At 39.5% G+C, this 20443-nt stretch overlaps 1 protein-coding gene across 3 annotated transcripts in view; it reads left to right on the top strand.

The window, feature by feature from the left end:
- The window catches only part of CARMIL1 (capping protein regulator and myosin 1 linker 1), a 244054-nt gene that overhangs the window by 164277 nt on the left and 59334 nt on the right, over nt 1-20443 (top strand). For all 3 annotated transcript variants that reach the window (XM_075921131.2, XM_075921132.2, XM_075921130.2), the window contains exons 22-28: nt 228-296; nt 6539-6632; nt 9073-9171; nt 11284-11412; nt 11700-11831; nt 14354-14529; nt 19365-19452. In XM_075921131.2, the coding sequence (XP_075777246.2) occupies nt 228-296; nt 6539-6632; nt 9073-9171; nt 11284-11412; nt 11700-11831; nt 14354-14529; nt 19365-19452 (787 nt within the window). The remainder of the gene's footprint in view (nt 1-227; nt 297-6538; nt 6633-9072; nt 9172-11283; nt 11413-11699; nt 11832-14353; nt 14530-19364; nt 19453-20443) is intronic.

Raw genomic sequence — 20443 nt, 5'->3', positions numbered from 1 at the left:
ATAGCCTAGTAACTCTGTCCTTTATTTCTATTATTCTAAGGTTTCAATGAGAAGCTAAATATATATTTCTAAATGATTTTGTCCTTTACTGTGTGTTTTTGGAGAGAGACAACTACATGGCCTCACAATTCAAAACTGTGTTATAGATTAGTGCTCTCTTCAGCTTATTTGAAAAGAGAAGTTGCTTTTATTAATTCTGAGCTTTGTATAATTTTGTTTTCCAACAGAACCGTAATATGGGATAAGAATAACATCACTGCACAGGGCTTCCAGGACATAGCAGTGGCATTGGAAAAGTAAGTTTAAAGGAAGATAGTAATTAGAGAGAAAACCAAGAAATATCTCCTGCAGGTGTTGAACAGCTGCAACTCATATTGGAGACAATTGAATTTGAGGATACTCAGCTTCTGTTATTTTTGGGCCTGTAGGAACTAAAGTATAGCTGATGAATTCACACTGACCTCAAAAGGGAGGGAAATGGTTATTTCATTCCTCCTTCCATGCTTCAGTGGGAGGCACTATATAATAATGTTAAATGTAGAAAAGGGGCAGTATAAACTTTTTTCTCTTCACTGATCTGCGTTTTTAGCAGCCATAATTTGTGCTTTAAAAGCAATTAGTTGTCTGAATGAAGCTCTGTGTCCAATAGTCATCACCATAAAATCAGCATTTTGGTCTGTGTCTTCATCAAGAAAAGCTAATAATGCGGGTTTTGGGAACTGCAGTTGTTCATTATAATCCCTGTGAAGTTGTGTAATTTTGGGATCATTAGGATCACTGAGGCAGTAGCATCTGTTAGCAATGGCAGACTGAATCACTTTGATCTATCTCAAGCTCTGTCATTTTTCTGTATATGATTATTATGTTTTTAAGGGGGAAAATGCAGATTTTAAATGAAGTGGTGATAGAGTTGTTTCATATCATTAGATGCTATAGACAGGGGAACAAAGAGTCTCTTTTGAAGGTGAGGATAATAGACAATTGCTAGTCTCCAGACAAGGCAAGGCGTCTTGCGAAAATACACAGTTATTTGAGGTAGATTTCTGTTACTGGCATAGGATGGATTCATTTCCCTCAGTTGTTTAAGTTTGTGCTTCATTTCAAAATTGAATCAATTGTACTGAGGGAGGGATTTCATATAAATAGTCTATAATTAAGAAAATAATTTTGGAATGATTCCATTGATTTTAGTGAATAATGGAACTTGCAAAGTCCATTTATCAGATTGCAGAACTTTCTTAATAGAGCAGCAGCAAGTATTTACAGGAGAAGTCGAATAGAAATAATGTGTACTTTTTTCTAGTTAACTTCCTTTCAGATATGTTTATGAAAATAAACAGAAGAGGGATCCTAAAGTGAGAGTAAATGACCCAGGCAGAAAAAGGAAATAGTGCAGATAATATAACCCTGGTTTTTGATAGAGGTCACATCTTATGTACTTAGCGTGGAAGCTTACATCATCTTCTATCTCCTCTAATTTTTTAATACCACAAGTAATATCACAACCCATGAGCAGTGAAGCTTGACACTTCCTGTTCTGGGATTTCTGTAAATGTTGGCTGAAAATAATTAGCCTTTAAACAAACCCATCCTAAAAACATATTGGCTACGTCTACACTGGCCCTACTTCGAAGTAGGAATAAGAGCCTCCGGAAAAGGGCGCTTTTTCCGGAGGATCGGGGCCAGTGTAGACGCTCTTTTCCGGCTTTTCTAAAAGCCGGAAAAAAGCGGCGGACATTTTTATTTAAATGCCGCGGGGGATATTTAAATCCCCCGCGGATTTCCCTACTACGATAGCTGAAATTAACATGCCCCTTCCGGAAAAGGGGCCAGTGTAGACGAGCCCAGAGGGAACATCCTCCTCCATATGTTTCATAGAAATATATAAGACATTGCCAGTTTTCTCAGAGAAGATAAATGGCGTTCTTAACAGAATGCATTGTAACAATATTAGATATTTTTTAAAATGTTGAGACTATTTTTGTGTGTGTGTGTGTGTTTCTACACTGGCAAAGTTGGGCTTCTGTAATACCGTTAGCTCAATTGCACAAAATATGGAAGGAAAGCAATATGGCAAATACATTTATAAAACCTCAACATTCCGTAACTTTTCCCTTTTTATATGAAGGTCCTGTGAAAATTATATTTCTGTTGTGGAATTCTATTGGATCTATGAAAAGAAATACAGAGAAAGGATATCATTGTCTATGTTTTTCTATGTAAAAAACATTGAGTAATTTCTATAGAATCCTATTAAGGCCTTGTTTTAATAAAGCACTTAAGAATATAGTTATCCTCATTCAACAAGACCCTTGACCACATATTTACATTCCACTGACTTTAATAGGACTTAAGCATTGTCTTGTATGCTTTGCTGAATCAGAGCCTAAATTTCTGTACCACTATATGGCATTCTGCAATATTCAGTTTTACGGAACTTTTCATAAGAACTTACAATAGAAATATCTTCTCAGCCTAATAATTCAGGACTAGAAGCAAGCGCTGTGTCCCTTGGGGAGCTGCGGCTCTTCTCTTTCCTGTGATATCAAGTTCCAGTTGCAGGATTGGAAATATAAACACATCATAAACCTACTCCTGTTAGATCAGAGTAAGAAGTGAAGATGTCAGATTGTTATTGCAGTGACTCTGCAATGTGGAGCAGGGGTCCTAGAGAAGACATAGCATATGACAGTACCATGTAAGATTATTGTAATGCATGATATGTACGAAGGGGCAGAGATAAGGTTCGGTGGGCATCCTTCACTTCAGTATTCCCTGGCATTTGAGTGCTTCTCTTCAAAACTTAATTCTTTTCATGTAGATTTATTTGTAGGGAGTGTAATAATACACTGACTGAGCAAAGTAACACGTATGTTAAACCTGGAACTGAATTTATTGGATTATTGAATTACTAGGAAAAGCTGCTCTTGTGACAAGAGAAAAATGAAGCTTTAAGAAGAAAAAGAACAAACATGGAGGGATGTTTGAGGCTTCAAAGGAAGCCAAAGAAAGAGGAGTAAAATGTAAATATTGGTTGGTCTGATGATCAAAGTTTCATGCAAGCTTTAAATTCTCTTTTCCTCCCAGAGATGAAAATAAATTAACATTCTAGAACAATTTTGTGTGTCTGGAAATCAATGGATGATAGAACTTTTCATAGGGTGCTGTTCATCTAAAGTTGTAGCTTCATGATTGTGCTTGTGGAGTCTCCTTGTGCTTCATATCTCTTTCTTCTCCTGGGGGCTCAAGACTTTGCTTATCGAATGCAGCATGTAAGAATTGTGTTGAATGTGCTATAATAAATAACAAATAGCTGGAAATCCACACTGTTTTCAATAGAGACACAATTTTTCCCCTACGTGGTACTTTCACCTGTCAGGCAATCAACAGCTTTCATAGCAAATATACCACTTGAGGTCTGTTACCTAGGGCATTTAAAAATAGCCCATCCTGATGGAGGGCCAGTTATGGATTATTCTGTAGTGTATGGACACACACAAGCTTTTGTGGTATGGACAGCTCTTTTGAAGGATAAGGCAGTAAAATGTAGGAAATTATATAAAATAATACTGAGTTGCAGTTGCCATTAAAGGAAAAATGCAGCAATTAGGTGCTGCTCAAGTATTTGCATATATAGCAATGGTGGGCATCCCAAGGGCGCCAGGAGGCCTTTTGGGGATCTCTGTTTGACCCTTGAGATGTTTTGTTTGCTGTTGCCACGCACAAGGATGCCAGACATGTAGAAGAACATAATTTGTTGGGTTTCTATAAAGGGAAATCATGTCTTACTAATCTATTAGAGTTCCTTGCAGGGGTTAACAAATATGTGGACTAGGGGGATCCAGTAGATATAGTGTACTTAGATTTCCAGAAAGCCTTTGACAAGGTCCTTCACCAAAGGCTCTTGTGTAAATTACATTGTCATAGGATAAGAGGGAAGATGCTTTCATGGACTGAGAACTGGTTAAAAGACAGGAAACAAAGGGTAGGAATAAATGGTAAATTTTCAGAATGGAGAGGTGTAACTAGTAATGTTCCCCAAAGATCAGTCCTAGGACCAATTCTATTCAACTTATTCATAGATAATCTAGAGAAAGGGGTAAGCAGTGACGTAGCAAAGTTTGCGGACGATACTTAACTGTTCAAGATAATCAAGACCAAAGCAGATTGTGAAGAACTTCAAGAAGATCTCACCAAACTGAGTGATTGGGCAACAAAATGGCAAATGAAATTTAATGTGGATAAGTGTAAAGTAATGCACATTGGAAAATAAATAACCCCAACTATACATACAATATGATGGGGGCTAATTTAGCTACAACTAATCAGGAAAGAGATCTTGGAGTTAGCATGGATAATTCTCTGAAAATGTCCAACAGTGTGCAGCAGCAGTCAAAAAAGCAAATAGGATGCTAGGAATTATTTAAAAAGGGATAGAAAACAAGACGAAGAATATCTTACTGCCCCTATATAAAACTATAGTGCGCTCACATCTTGAATACTGCGTACAGATGTGGTCTCCTCACCTCAAAAAAGATATTTTGGCATTAGAAAAGTTTCAGAAAAGAGCATCTAAAATGATTAGGGGTTTGAAACGGGTTCCGTATGAGGAGAGGCTAAAGAGACTGGGACTTTTCAGTTTAGAAAAGAGGAGACTGAGGGGGGAAATGATAGAGGTATATAAAATCATGAGTGGTGTGGAGAGAGTGAATAAAGAAAAGTTATTTATTTGTTCCCATAATGTAAGAACTAAAGGACACCAAATGAAATTAATGGGCAGCCAGTTTAAAACTAATAAAAGAAAGTTGTTCTTCACACAGCGCACAGTCAACCGGTGGAACTCCTTGCCAGAGGAGGCTGTGAAGGCTAGGACTATAACAGAGTTTAAAAAAGTGCTAGATAAATTAATTGAGGTTAGGTCCACAAAAGGCTCTTGGCCGGGGGTAAGAAATGGTGCCTCTGGCCTCTGTTTGTCAGAGGCTGGAGAAGGATGGCAGGAAACAAATTGCTTGATCATTGTCTTCAGCACACTCCCTCTGGGGCACTGGCCACTGTTGGCAGACAGAATACTGGGCTAGATGGATCTTTGGTCTGACCCAGTATGGCCATTCTTATGTTCTTATGTTCTTGACGTGGTCTCGTGTACCATGCATTGTTACGTAAAACAATTCCTGACTCTCTGGCCCTGCCTGCGTGCTTTGGCGCACCAGACTTGGTTTTCATCCGTGTAGTTTTCTTCCTACTGATATCACAAAAGTCACACACGCATCAAGGAAGGGCACGTGGAGTGAGGTGCATGCTGATTGCACACAACATTGACTGTGAGAGCCATGCGCTTCTTCTGCATTCCATCAAAGTGCTGTGGTAGTTCACTCGGTACAACCTGTAAGTTCTAAATTAGCAAGCACAGTTAGCAAAATCATCCTATATCAAGAGACTGTCTTGGCTACAGCAATATTGCAGCCCACTGTGCTGGAAGGCCAATTATGTAGCTCACTCACTAGCCTAGGTTGCCCCTCACTGATCTATAACTAGTATGTCAACTAGTGAATTTTAAAGCTGTTGTAGAATTCTCTTTATTATCTTCATTCAGAGAATGATTTTGCCTACGGCTATCAGTGGGAGTTGATAATTCCTGATATTTCTTCTAAGTATAAACAAAAGGGCTACGTCTACACTGGCCCCTTTTTCGGAAGGGGCATGCTAATTTTGAAAGTGGGAATAGGGAAATCGGCGGAGGATTTAAATACACATGTCCGCCGCTATTTTTCCGGCTTGGGGAAAAGCCAGAAAAAAGCGTCTAGACTGGCCCGATCCTGCGGGATAAAGCCCTATTCCGGAGGATCTCTTTGAAGTAGGAATAAGAGATCCTACGGAATAGGGCTTTATTCCAGAGGATCGGGCCAGTCTAGATGCTTTTTTTTCCGGCTTTTCCCTAAGCCAGAAAAAAAGCGGCGGACATGTTTATTTAAATCCGCAGGGGATATTTAAATCCCCCGCGGATTTCCCTATTCCCACTTTCAAAATTAGCATGCCCCTTCCGAAAAAGGGGCCAGTGTAGACGTAGCCTAGATAACCTATCCTCTAAGGGGAAAGTTTTCAAAAATGTAAACAGCAACATACTCATCCAAATTCCATTGAAAGTCAATATTTTTACCTAGCGTATACCTTTATGTCTCTAATTAGATATAGGAGGGAAAATTTCCAAGCACAAAAGGAAGTACACAAGCCCTGTTAACTTTCAGTAGCAGTTAAATGCATGGCTGCCCTTTGTCCATTAAAATCTCCCTCTATATCTAATTAGACAGAAGAATCAGCCTCCATTCCTACAAATATACGTGTGCTTGACTTCAGTGTACCTACTCATGGAAGTAGTTACAGACGTGTGTAAGTGTTTGCAAAATCAGGGTCAGAATTATTAGCAAAAAACAATACCCTGGGAGCTAACTTTATTTGCTACTTTATGCCTTATAATTATATGTAGTAATTAGATTACCCTCTCTCATTACAATAAACTTGTTTTTTTGTTTTGTTTTAGGAATTATACTTTAAGATTCATGCCGATACCTATGAATGATGCTTCTCAAGCACTTAAAACAAACCCTGAAAAAACAGAAGAGGCACTGCAAAAGGTATTGCATATATAATCCACTCTCGGAAAAATGAGTAAAAACTTCAAGTGGTTGTGAATTCATGTCTGGCTGAGTAAGAATTCTTTGCTAGATTCATTGAGTATTTCGTTTACAGGGACACGTACAAACATCTGGACAGGTTATAGTCATCAAGAATCATAACTGCATAGAAGGTTCTGTCTGCATAAAGATTCATAGAGTGCAATAGTTTAATAAGCAAAAAATCAGGAAATACTAATTAAACATTATTTATGTGTGTGTCTGCACGTACCATTAGACATTTGTGTTGATGTACGTCTATGTGTTTAGATGATTATATGCATTTTATTGCTGTTGCAGCATGGGGAGTGCTCAGTGCAGTATGAGACAAAAAATGGAGTATGCGTTTGTTGTGGAATGTAGGCTTGTTTTTCGTTTAATGGGTGGATAATATATTTACTGGATTTTTATACTCTCTCTCTCTTGCGTGTGTGTGTGTGCGCGCACACTCATCATCATCATCATAAATTAATTTAGCTGAAGTGTTCTTTTGGATAAGGATGTGTTGGCAAAAATTTATTTGTAGCTGTCCAAATCTCATGGATTATAGAACTCCCAGCTGGGTTTTAGCAGTCAGTCATGCAAGCTCTAAAGGAGTCATCTTGTCTATTGGGAGGGGGAAGCATGCCCTGCAACTTTTTAATGGGTTATTTTACTTTAATCAGGGCGGGGGCATAAAAGCTTGCAAACATGGACAGCTGTGATTAAATAACATAAGTGCATGATCTTTATCAACAACAAAGCTTGCAATTAAAGTGCCCTTCAAAAGGAAAAATACAGGGTTTTGTCCTTTTTCTTTGATGTACCCAAACGATCAGATGTGAAGCATGTGGCCTTATATTAGGATATAATATGTTTATAACTATGGATATACCTTATATTGAGAAAAAGAGGTATCTTTTAAGTTCTTAGCCTCAGTGTTAGCTTGTGGCAATGAGCTCTAAGGCTTACTTGTGCACTGTATATAAAGTATTGTATTTTCTCAGTTGAAAAATGTGTTCGCAGGGCATACAAGGCTCAGCTTGGCTTCTTTTCTTTGGGAGCAACTTTTTATGCGTCATGCAAAAACCAAAAAAGTACAGTCACCTTTAAAGTAGAGTTCAGCAAAAAATTGTATTACAGTAAAACTCCATTGGTCCGGCATCCAATGCTCCGGCACTCCTGATGGTCCAGCACCATCAGGAACCCGGAAGTGCTCCGGCTGCTGGACAATTGGAGCTGCTTTGCGCCAGGCTTCCCCGATTCAGCCGCTGCTGAAACTGACCAGCGGCTGATTCCAGGAAGCCCGGGTCAGAGCCAGATTATCGGAAGGGGGGGGCTATGAGGGGTCTGTGGTGGGGTGGTGGGATGCCACCCCAGACTCCTCATAGCCCCCCCTTTCCGATAGTCCGGCATATCTGATAATCTGGCACCTGCTGGGTCCTAAAGGTGCTGGATTATCAGAAGTTTACTGTAGTTAAAAAAAAATGCTGTTTTGGTCAGTCTGAAATTATTTGCAAATTTGGCATGAATGTACTGAATAGTTTTGACCAAAACATTTTTCTTTTTTTGGTGGGGACTTAATGCCACCCACAAATCAAGGTGGGCCAATGTATAAGTTTAAGTAATGGTTAAAGTTCTCACCTGAGATACATGAGAAACAGGTTCAGTTGCTCCTTTTGCCTGTTGTAAAGCAAATATTTAAACTTGTCTCCCCATTGCAGGAAAGTTCCCAAGTCACTGTGTGGGACTCTCTCAGTTTCTCATTCAAGCTATTTCACTTTGTCTGAATAATTAGTTGTTGAACATGGGTTTCCCACCACCAGCCTGTAGAATCATTTTCCTCCTGGCTCAATGCCTATTTGGTATCATTCACAGTAGAATTTGGTTTGGTCCAAATTGATTTTTTTTCCCAGAAGTCCCCATCCATTGAAAAATAAGTTATTGACCCATCTTTAAAATGCACATTATCCTTGAAGTTTTCTCTTGAGCCTTTCACAGTAGATCAAGTAATTCTAGAAGCAATGTGTACAGTATCTTGCGTACCACTCATTTCAAGTATAGATCATCATAGCGCTAAAGACTCATTTTTATCTCTTTAAAATATTTAGTTCATGGCCTTTAAGAAGCTCACTGAAAAGAGAGAAATAAGTCAGAAATCATTAGACATGGGTATAGTGTAAGCCTTGCAAGTCAGAAAACGTTTCCATACATGCTACTCAGTGCTGAGCCCCATGGAATAAGGATTTAAGTCTTATGAGGATAGAAACAGAGTAAGAAAAATAATTGATTTTTAATATTTTTATATTAAAAAGCTATTTTCTCATATCCTGTTTGGTATTTTTTTAATCAGTGACAATACTGAAAGCAAAAGATGGTGTGAAGAGTAGAATTGGTACCCTAATTTGACTTTTACTTGTAGATAGAAAACTACTTGCTTCGTAATCACGAGACCAGAAAATACCTCCAGGAGCAGGCATACCGGCTGCAACAGGGCATCGTCACCAGCACCACACAACAGGTCAGAGCTTTGTGCTTCACCGGTAGCTCTTCCAGTCAACCATCTGCCTCAGGCCCAAATTATTCTATTTACACCAGCGTACCTGAGAAAAGTATTTGGCTTTTACTGCCTGGTTGGTTTTCAAAAGAGTTGTCACTGCCAAATTCTGTGGAACTTGCTGAAAGGCCATATTGTACAGAAGCACCTACCTACTTACATGGGGAGGTGCTGTGCAAAAACTTAAATCCAGTGAGAGAGTGTCACCTTTCTTGCTGTACCTCCAGGAGTTGCAGCACAGAAGGTTCAGCCCAGGGGAAGGGAGGAAAAGGGTGACTTTAAGCCCCCTTGTGCCCTCCATGTTATGGGCTGCTGCATGGGCTAAAAAGGCCCAGTTGTAACTTAGTCAGTTATGAGTAAAGCTCCAGTACAACAGAAGGTAGAGCAGCTATAATGGCAAATGCTGGAACTCTGGCACCTCCCACTTGTTACTTTGAAACTCTCTAACCCCCCTTGGTACTCCAGTAAAACTCCACAGCAAATGGAGGGACAGAGGAGCCTAGAGAAAAGGGGAACCTCAGTGAAACCAGTCAAACAGTTGCCCCTCCTTACTTTCTCTCTGTAGTCTTTTTCTGACTTTTGATTCAGAAGCTTTTTCTTCTTCCTCCATTATGTGACAAAGCAAATGTGACAACATTGCATTATTAGAGCCTGAAATGATTTTCCACCCTCTTGGGGGACAAAATGATGTACAAAGATGTACTGGTAATTTCCTGTGACATTAATTAGATCTTTTTACAGCTTAATCCTTATCCCCCTCCCCAGAATAAAAGAAAATGCACTCTTTAATATATATAAAAGTGTCTTCAAGAGAGTTCATCATCTCTATTTTTATGCTATAAATAAATTATTTTTATATGGCATGTGGTCAGGGGTGAATCATCTAGTTCATCCTTTGACACTGCATGATCATTCCCAAAGTATATTTTCTGTTGACTTGTCCAGCCCTGTTTTTAAAAGTTCCAAATAATTGACCTTCCCCACAGTGCACTGTTTAGTTGTTTATAAAGCTCTCTGAAGAGGAAAAGCACTGTAGAGCAGAGACGAAGGAAGGTACTGTGAGCACACTGCTCTGTAATAGCTGCAGTTTGAAAACAGAGCTGGATCTACAAATATTACATGATTATGCATGTACTTGGTAACAGGTTCAAATTAGGATGGACAATTTTGATGAATTCACTTAAACTTTTTTTGTTGCCCATGTACTTTTGTAAGGGCTTCCTGCCCCACCCCCAGTTTGTTTAGTCACAAAGGATTGTGTTCATACTTACCGGGCATATTGGTGTGTCTTTCCCATCTCATAAAAGGCATACCATACCTGCACCATCTTCCTTCTCTGTGTTTGGAATATTTTGTATAGCAAACAAGTAGTTGAGTGTAAATACATAATTAAAGCTTGATATAGTGCACTCTACAAGGCCTGGTGCAGCTTTCTGGTTTGGTAGCCATGCATCCCAAATGAGCATTCTTTGTAACTTGAAATACCTAGTTTGCTAAAGAAATTCACAGCGATTGCACAATAATGTTTTGTTCAGACAATAGAAATAATTGCAAGTGTTTGCACTGGTTGTGAGGGGAGCTTAGTATTACCGTCCAAGTTCTTAAACAATTCAGTGACTTTCACACACCATTTTAAGTTTAGTCAGTAACTTTTTTTGCTGTGCTCAAAAATGAAGTCCGCTCACCCCAACCCTAAAATGATAATTTAGAGTTGTGGGGAAGAACAAAACAAAATTAGTAACAATAATAATGATAGGTAATAAAGAATATGGTGGTGATTTGTTTGGACCTTTTTTATATATGTAAATACATGAGCATGCAAATGTTTGTAAACCTGGAAAATATATATATATATATATATATATATACACACACACACAAACTATGTTTGTGCATTTCTAATGCTTTTGCATCCAAACAGCAAGTCCTACCATGTCCATTTTTTATTTGGCATCTGGGGTGAATCCAACACAGACTGATATTTACCGTTTTGTTTATTTACCATCACTTCCTTGCAATTTAATCTACTTTTACGTTGGCTATTGTCTCTTCATTTATTTTTTTTGTTCTGAGTAGATGATTGACAGAATATGTGTTAAAGTGCAAGATCATCTCAACTCCTTAAGAAACTGTGGTGTGGATGCTGTACAGGAAGACCTGAAATCTGCAGAAAGGCTTATGCGGGATGCTAAGAACTCCAAAACAGTAAGCCCTTCTGAGCATTTCATAGTTGGTTATGCTGGTGTGCGGTTAGTATAAAAAGCTTTGTGAAATAACTGTATACCTTATTCAGCAAAGTACTTAAGTACGTGCAAAGCCCCCTCTCTCTTTTTCAGGGGCCTTTAATAATGTATCACAGGAGAGAATTTTTCAGATTATCTGAAGGGATTATTTAAAAACGAACTTTTAATAAATATTTAAATAAGAGAGTCATTTATATCAGTTTGTTCAGGTATGAAGGTGATCTAAAGCTAGTCATATCTATCTTACAGCTATTACCAAATCTGTACCATCTTGGCGGAGCTTCTTGGGCAGGAGCAAATGTTTCACTGTCAAATCCGATACAGGAGACACTGGAATCCATGGCTGGGGAAGTCACAAGGGTTGTGGATGAACAACTTAAGGTCTGTATGTAGTGTTTTTGTTACTATACCTTGCATCGACAAATGAGAACTAACTAGAGGTGCTATTGTAAACACAGGAGTGTCTCTCCAGCATGTTATAAGAACTAGAAAACCCATCAAACTTGTATGCTTGATACTAATATTTGAATATGTTCTGTTTTTTATGTGGATGGCTAACCACTAAGAAAATTTTCCTAGTAAGATAAGTAAAATTGACTTAAATGCTTGCCAAAGAAAAGAGGGGAGATACACCATCTTGTATCACACAGATATTGGCACCTTCATCCCATCTTGGGGTTTTGCCAAAGGAGGGCAACTTTTAGGTAGCAGCTAAGACTCTAGGAGAATTATGCTGACTCAGTGCATCTCCAGGCACACTAGAAACTTTATGGGATGTACTTGCCAGTCCAGTTGAGTGGAAGTTGGGAGCATGTGCTATGAAGACTCTACTGCTAATAAGGAGCCAGTAGCAGAAACTTGGTCAATAAATCAATTCCATCAGTTTCACTTCTGCCCGTGGACTCTCATGGGTTTATCACAGATCTTTAGGAGTGCTCAGTTAGATATTGCTCCTCTTTTCAAGGGGATCTCTTACCACTTGAATGTTTCTTCGAATGGGAATTAATCCTCAGAGATCCACAGTCACTCAGCTACTAACCTGCCTAATCATTGCATAGAATCATAGAACACTAGAACTGGAAGGGACCTTGAGAGATCATCAAGTCCAGTCCCCTGCCCTCACAGCAGGACCACTGAGCACCATCTAGATCATTAACTATGGTGGTGTTAAAGGAGCTGAGGAGGAGATATGCATCCCCATAGTTCATATGCTTAAACAAATCTGCATTAGATCAAGCAAAGGAGCAACATGGAGAATTTTTGCAGTTTTCTGATGGAACATTTGATAAATATAAGAATGTTATTGAGATCAAGAAGGGGTTAACCCATTTGCAACATACTCCTATTCACCAATAAGCAACCAGGCTGTTTGACGATATTTAAACTTATGAAAGAATCTGAAAATGCAGATTAGACTTCATTCATCTGAGACAAAATAAAATGCTTTAGTCAGTGGGAATGTAATGAAGAACAGTAATAATAGCACATTACTAATTACTTTTCCTAAATTAAAAAAGTTAATGAGAAGGAAAATGTTGTGGATTATAGACTATTTTGTTCTTCTCTCCCCTTTATGTGTAATAAGGTGAGGCGGTTCAATGTATCAGTTTTTAGTTTAAATTTCCTCTTTACATAAGAACTTGTAGAAGTGAAGCTAATCTTTCCACAGGGTTCTTGACTGTAGATCTTCCAGGCTTAGTCACTGAAATATGCATAATCAGTTCAGTTTTCAGTGTAGGACTGATGCATTTAAGTAAGACCTGTGCATTTTAAACAGCCATGCCAAAGAAAAACTACGTTTAGACATTTCATTTACAGAAGCATTGCTTGGCTGTACTGTGGTTTAAGACTGAGGCATTTACAGTGGTTACATAGTTACCAAATTATGTGCTTTTTAACATCCCTAACCTTGAGTCAGGCCTCAAAAACCATGAGATTGGCTTACAAATCATGTTATGTAGAGATACACAAGCATGCACATGCACACACCTCTATGTGTAAGATTTTAGCTTCTTTTTGTCTCCTGACTCTGGAGATTTTAGTGTTCACATTTCTCTGTAAGCATGAGGGTTAGAAACTTGCTAATTTTTTTAATAAAAATTGAGATTATAACATGTAATCTCTTGATTCCAGGAGCTGGGATTTAGGAAAAACAGCTAATCTATTGAGATTTGGAAAAAGCCAACAGTGGGGATCTGTCCACACAAGTCTAGTTTTGCTCTCAGTCCCAGATGGCATTTAGAAGAATCTTCTTTCTAACAGGAAAGCACAAAAGTCCTTTCTTAAAAAGTTTAAAAAGAAATTGAGCATAGGTTTTTAAAGGTGTTTTCTCTGAAAATGGATTGGGAGGGGAGAAGGTTCCTATGGGTAGATCCCTGTGTGCCTCTCAGACAATGTACATCTGCCTATTTCTGAAATAGGAAATTCCAGGAACATGCAAACGTTCACAGTTACTGCCATTCCCATCTGAGGCGTCTCTGATGCCTTTTAAGCAAGAAGGGCTAGACTGCTAAAGAAAACTGTAATTCAGATCACAGATTATCTGACCTTTTGAAGGATGTAAGATTTCTACAGCTGAGTTTTCTTTTGCTTTTTAAAAATGCGGCAGTAATACTGTGTGCAATGGGAACTGAAGTATTGTTCTGAAAAGAACAATGTCTGAAAACAAGTATAGTTTTCTCTAGTTGTAATTTTCATATAACAAAAGTGTTTGGTTATTAAAACAGGCAAGTTGTTCCCCTCCATTTTGTTTGTAAGTGCTTTTAATTTTCAACTGTAATTCCCAAAGGTAGTTCCAATTTTAAAAAGACTTGTAGTGCTCTGATCACTCCTGCAATGAAAGCAACTGCCCACGATGCTGTGGATTTTCTGAGGGAGTGTTTGTTTTCTCTCGTGTGCTACAGGTGCTGCTTGAATCCATGGTGGATGCAGCTGAGAATCTTTGCCCAAATGTGATGAAGAAAACCCACATACGGCAAGACCTAATTGAGGCCAGCACTGAGAAGATTTCCATTCCACGTACATTTGTTAAAAACGTGCTCTTGGAGCAGTCTGGAATTGATATCCTCAATAAAATTAGGTAGGTTAAAAGCACTGTAAAGCCAGTCCATAAATATTTTGAAGATGTGTTGTGTTGTATTGCTTGTATACATGTACATCAGTATGTTTTCTGAACATAGCCGCATAAGAATTCATGTAGAAACTGGTGTGTTGCCAATAGGTTTGGTCCAGGCAATCCAAATATTTAGGGTTCTACAATAAAGTGAACTGGATCATTTAGCGCATATGTAGTATTTGGTATTCTTATTTTCCTTGTTATTCATGTGTCTTTAACGGGGGGACACAGTCGACTTAAAAATCATATGTCTGAAAAATGTTACCTACTATTGTTAAAGTTAACTCCTAAGATTATTATAACTGAAGGAAATTAGAAGATAACAAATTCTATTTTCCACTTTTTATGTTGTGCATTTGATGGCACATTCTATGTTGTTGGCTTTGCCACTCTCCCTGTTTAGCGAGAACTGACTGTAACCCTTTTGTGTGGGTTTTGCATAGCAACGAGAATCAGACAGATATTTAAAAAAATTGAAAATAGCATATTAAAGCCACTAAAATTGGAAGAGAGATGCAGAGGCAGGTATAATACTTTGAACATCTTGTAACTATTATTTTCAAAAGATGAGATTCCAAGTAGGGATGTGAATGGTTAAACAGCTGTCTGGCTGACCCAGAGCAGCCCTCATTTGCAGCGTGCCTGGCTGGGTCAGAGCAGCTCCTACACGTGGGAGGGGCAGGCCCCCACAGCACCATGGAACAGGTGGGGGTCACTCCAGCTAGACTGGAGCAATTCCTGCCCACCCGCATGTAAGCATTTAACAAGTTAAACGTAATGTTTAACTGATTAAACTGGATTTTACATTCCCAGTTCCAAGATAGTTTTATTATATATTTCTTTATTAAATGTATACCAGAACATATACAAGATATACTACATGGCCAAGTTCAGGGGCTAGGAAACTTAAAACTTCATGGCTGCTATAATTTCAGTGGAAATGCTTTTCCTATTAGTGCTTTGTAGCAGAAAACTATGTCATTTTGCATTGCAATGGCTGTGTATTTGCAATGGGAAAAGGAAAATGTTTTCATGGGAAGTGTACACTTTCCTCCCCATTACTCTTGTAAAGTTCAAGAGCAAATGAATGAAATTTCTTTCCCTTACGCCTCACAATCAAAAAACAAAATCACCTTTGCCTTGAGACATTTTCATCCCCCAAAGGAAAAGCAGCTGAAAATGTAGGTATTGTACATTTAGCTACACCTCCTGATACTAATGGAAACCACAGAAGGACTTATTTTGAGTTACAAGTTGTAAATAGCTGGGGGGGTTTCAAGCACATCACCCATGTGTTTTTCTGCCTTTATATTATTAACACTACACACAATACAGCAGGACCGTCAGCCACTACAGGCACTGGAGCAAGGTGTGTGGAGGCAGGGGGCAGCTGTGTGCCCTTGGGAGGGGATGGTCCTCGTGTGAAAGGGATGGGGTCGAGGGCAATCAACCCTTAGCAGTACCCAGACTGCAGTGCATTCTCTCCACACCCAAACTCTTGGAGCCACATGGAGTGGTGCTCTGACAGCAATTGAAAGGGGTCAGGGCTCTGGCTACCTCTGCTACCACAGTAACAGCAGCAGCTCCCAGGAGATCTGGTTCCCTTGAATCTCTGGATGCTAGGGCAATTGCCCTCTTGCCCATCCCCCTCCCTCGGCAGGCCTGCACCAATATAATACAAGGAAATCCCATCTTATGGGTCTGGTGACATAGAAACCAGCTCTCCTCTCATTGTTTTCTTACCAGAAACTCTTAATATGGGATTGGATTCTCAAAAGGAGTTTATGGGAGCTCAGAATCCAACCTCATTGAATTATAATAGTTGGGGTACGGCATTCCCAGAGGCTCCTTTGAAAATACCACTCAGGTTTATGTTCCATTATTATGCCATTGCTACTATTGCTTGTAGAGAAAGGGAACATAGCTTTGTGTGTTAACTTGAACTGGTTTTGTGGGTTGATACCAATTTATTCAATTAGGGAAAAGTTCTCAAAGCCAAAAGCCACACCATCTACTAACGCAAGTAAATTTTTTATAGGGACGCTTGTCTTTGTCTGTTTATGCTAAGTCCTAGCTTGTGCTTAAAAAGCTTTATTCCTGTAACTGTCAGTTGAGCTAGGGGGTGATTGATATTTTTTTTAGTTGACATCATGGTGTGAGTAAAAGCCCTAGTGTAGATGCAGCGATATCGTTATAAGGCACTTTGTACTGTTATAACTTTGTTTTGCTGAACCTGAATAAGCTTTGGTAGAATAAATTTAACTGCAACCTCACAAAGGTATGGGATATGTATTAACCCTTCAGCTCTGCTGACAGTTAAAGCATGGAAACAATTATAAACAAGGCCTAACTAAAGCAGCTGAAAAACAACATTTTAAAATCTGTTTGTTTATTTAGGAAGTTTAGGAGGTTTACAAATCATTGCCATGTTAATATATTGGAGACCAAGTGATAATCATTACAACAGTGAGCTTTTGTTAGAGAAACATTATGCAGTAAATACAGTAATCAGATGTCTGTATTTAATAAGGTGGTGTTATAGTCTAAAATGTGCCAAGGAAATGCCAGAAAACAAATTTAATCACAATAGAAAGTTTTTATTTCTTCCTCCTTGTGAGATTTCTTCTTGCAAAAAAGGGGGTAAGAGATGAAGTAAGGCCTTGCTGCTGCCAATTTTAAATTCTGCATTTTGAGAGAAGTTTAACCTTTGGGAAATACTGACTCAGAGCATCAAAGGATTAATCATTTAATATCTATTAAAAGGTCCATGTTTTGCCCATGTGGTTGCTTATCTAGCATTTGTTTCAAGATCTGGCTCCATAAATGAATATACTTCTGTAGACTTGCATTCTGACAACTTCCATCAAAACAAATAGTGAGACATTTCTCTGCACATGTAGACATAATGGTCATCATCTAAAGATGCGTGATTACACTCAAAGCTGAAAAAAGTTGTGTCTCCATGAAGATGTAGCGATAAACTGCAACACTAAGTACAAATCTAGTGTAACATTGGTTTCTGCGGGCTTGTCTTTACTGAAGAGTTAGCTTGAGGTATGACAAGTCCCAACCCAACTCCCAGCCAGAACCACACATTTCTAAGTCAAGTGAAGCGGTGCTTTAAATTCTTGTTAGTTGGCCCGGGGAGGGGAGGCACTGAAGCTGGCATGCTGCTGACACACAAGCTAGCAATAGGTCCAGGGATACAGCTGCATCTGGAATTAGTGCAATTCCTCAACTGTTAATTTAGTCACTGTGCTAATTCATTCTGTGGGTATATCTTTATTGCAGCTGGGAGTGAGTCTTCCTGCCCTGGTGAACAGACTGACACTAGAGGGGCTCGAGCTAGCATGCGAAAAATAGCAGTATGGACTAGGGATGTTAAAATTAGATTAATCAACTAATCTAATAGTCGATGGAATTTCCATCGACTATTCAATTGGTCGATAAGGACGCTTCCACTTTGAAATGTAGCAAGAGCCCACCTGGCTGAAGTGCTGTGCACCGTTCCGCTTTTGAAAAGCACAAGAGCTTCAGCAGGGGCTCTTGTGCATTTCGAAGATTGAAACGCTGCTTTGAGTCTGAGGCCAGCGGGTGAGTCCCCCACTGGCCCCGTGCGCCATGTGGCTCTTACGCTTTGAAATGTACAAGTAGCCCAGTGGGGACTCTTATACATTTCGAAGGTGGAATGGTGCCCCTGTCCACTCACATGGAGCTGGGGGGAACTGGCTTTTAAGTTGGCTCCCCCAAGCACTCGCACCACTCCTCTCCCTCTCCCCCACTTTGCTGCCTCTTTCTGATAGAGGCAGCAAGGGTGCGGGGGAGCGACTAGTTGATTAGTGTATCGACTATCTGATAAGCTTTCACCTTTCGTCGCTTACATCCCTAGTGTAGACACCATGGCTCCCACAGGGACTCAGCCTGAGCTCACACCAGGGGGTTGGTTAGGCACAAAAGCCTGGACTGCGCTCTAAGCATGTCTACACTGCTATTTTTTAATATGCTAGCCCGAGCTGTGCTAGCTCAGGTCTGTCTGTCTGGGCTGAAAGGCTCATTCGCAGCTGCAGCTTGACAAACCGTGTGTGGCTTGAGTGTCTTTGTGCAGCAAGGCTGCTCTGATTTGAGCTAGTGGGCCTGACTGGAGTGGCTAGACTATAGTAACTCGTACATGTTGCAGTGAAGGCAAGCCCAGTGTATCTAGTGCTGCCATGTTAAATATATTGGTGAGTATGTGTTCCACAAATTCCTTCTGTCAAATGCTGAAGGCATGGGACTTAGTGAAATAAAATTTGTAAGGCAGGGACTAATTAAAGCAAAAGCACAATTTGCAGCCAAGGAAGGGTGATGGCAGGTTGCAGAAACAATGCAGTTGCCATTTGGCTGTCAGAAGGGCCCACAAAGAAGACAGGGCAGTGTGCATGGTGATCAATTGGTTAGGTAAAACAAGACTTAAACAAATATGACTGTCTTAATTCACTCCAGACCATATTTGTCTTCTCTAACATCAATGCGTGTATTATTCCCTAGCAAATCTGAACATATGGTTTACGTTCTGTCTTAGCCAAATGTTTTTGTTTCTGCTGTAAGAAAAATGTTAGAAGCAGATTGAAAATGGTCCAGAATACAGGAGTTATTTTTGAAAGGTCAGTCTTGTACTTGCACCTTCTTGTGTTTCATTTTCAAAGGCAGTAGCAGGCTAACAGATCATCTTCACACCGTGGACCTAGTTCTGTAAGGGATGGCAGAGTTCTCTGGTGTGAATTGAAACTTACCCTGTTCTCATTTTAATCTTCACACAGTGAAGTGAAGCTGACAGTGGCCTCTTTCCTATCTGACCGGATTGTAGATGAAATCCTGGATGCTCTTTCACATTGCCATCATAAACTGGTGAGTGTTTGCACAATTCTGAGTGGTTCAGGGTGTCTTACCACCATCACTGAATTCATGACTTGTTCGCTTGCTTCTTCTCTCAGCTGCATTTCTTAAACTGCCTAATTTTCATCAGCAGCATAATATGAAACATGGTCATAGGGTGAGTGGTTCTGGTTTAAGGAGAAAACAGCCACAGAAGAAGTTATGTTACTTCACTGCCTTACTATCTTTTGCATGAATTGTCAGATCTGAAGCCAAATATGGCTTTGCAGGAACATATATTCATTAGTTAGAGACAACTACTGGCTGACCTAGTGAAACATTAGGGGTTGCTATTTAAATCAAGTCAGATGTCATCCTTTAGGAGACTGTGAAGCAAGCTGTAGTGACCATACTTCCCTAACCTGTGCATATTCAACCACTTACTATAGATGTACCTGCTTCCTGAAGGTTAGAGAAGAAATACTGATGTCTGCCTACAGATTAGCTTATGGGCTCCTGTACATTAAATGTTGTTTTTAGTGGAGAGGGAAGTAGATTATTCAAATCAGACCCAACTCTGATGAGGGGGGAGGAGCTGCTGCTAGATAGCACAGAGTTACATAAAAGGCTAGCAGCAGCCCAAAAAAAAAAAATCAAAACTTTCCAGCAGTCCCATTGTGAGTCAGTATTCCAAGAGTAGGAGCAGCATTGGCAGCATCTTTGTCACTGATTTGTTTTACTTATCCATATTTTTGTCAGGGAAATATAAGACATCATTATCAATATGACAGATTTGCTTCACTGTTATTGGTGCGCCCGCTATTGTGAAATGCTTCCTTTGTAGATCAAATACAAAGCTGTTGAATGTACATACTTCTGAAGAAACACACAGTAGTTTCACTTAGGAATTATCTAGTTAGATTTCTGTCTGCCTAGTTTTCTATATCACCATGCTAGCTGAATGCCACCACTTACTGTGTAAATTATCTTGACATGTTAAGGCTCTTGAGAGGGAGAATTTCAT

The sequence above is a fragment of the Pelodiscus sinensis genome, chromosome 2, assembly GCF_052426305.1.
Source record: "Pelodiscus sinensis isolate ZL-2025 chromosome 2, ASM5242630v1, whole genome shotgun sequence".
In the NCBI taxonomy this organism is placed as follows: domain Eukaryota; kingdom Metazoa; phylum Chordata; order Testudines; family Trionychidae; genus Pelodiscus; species Pelodiscus sinensis.
Note: the sequence above shows the minus strand (reverse complement) of the source record. Positions and strands in the feature narration are given on the sequence as shown.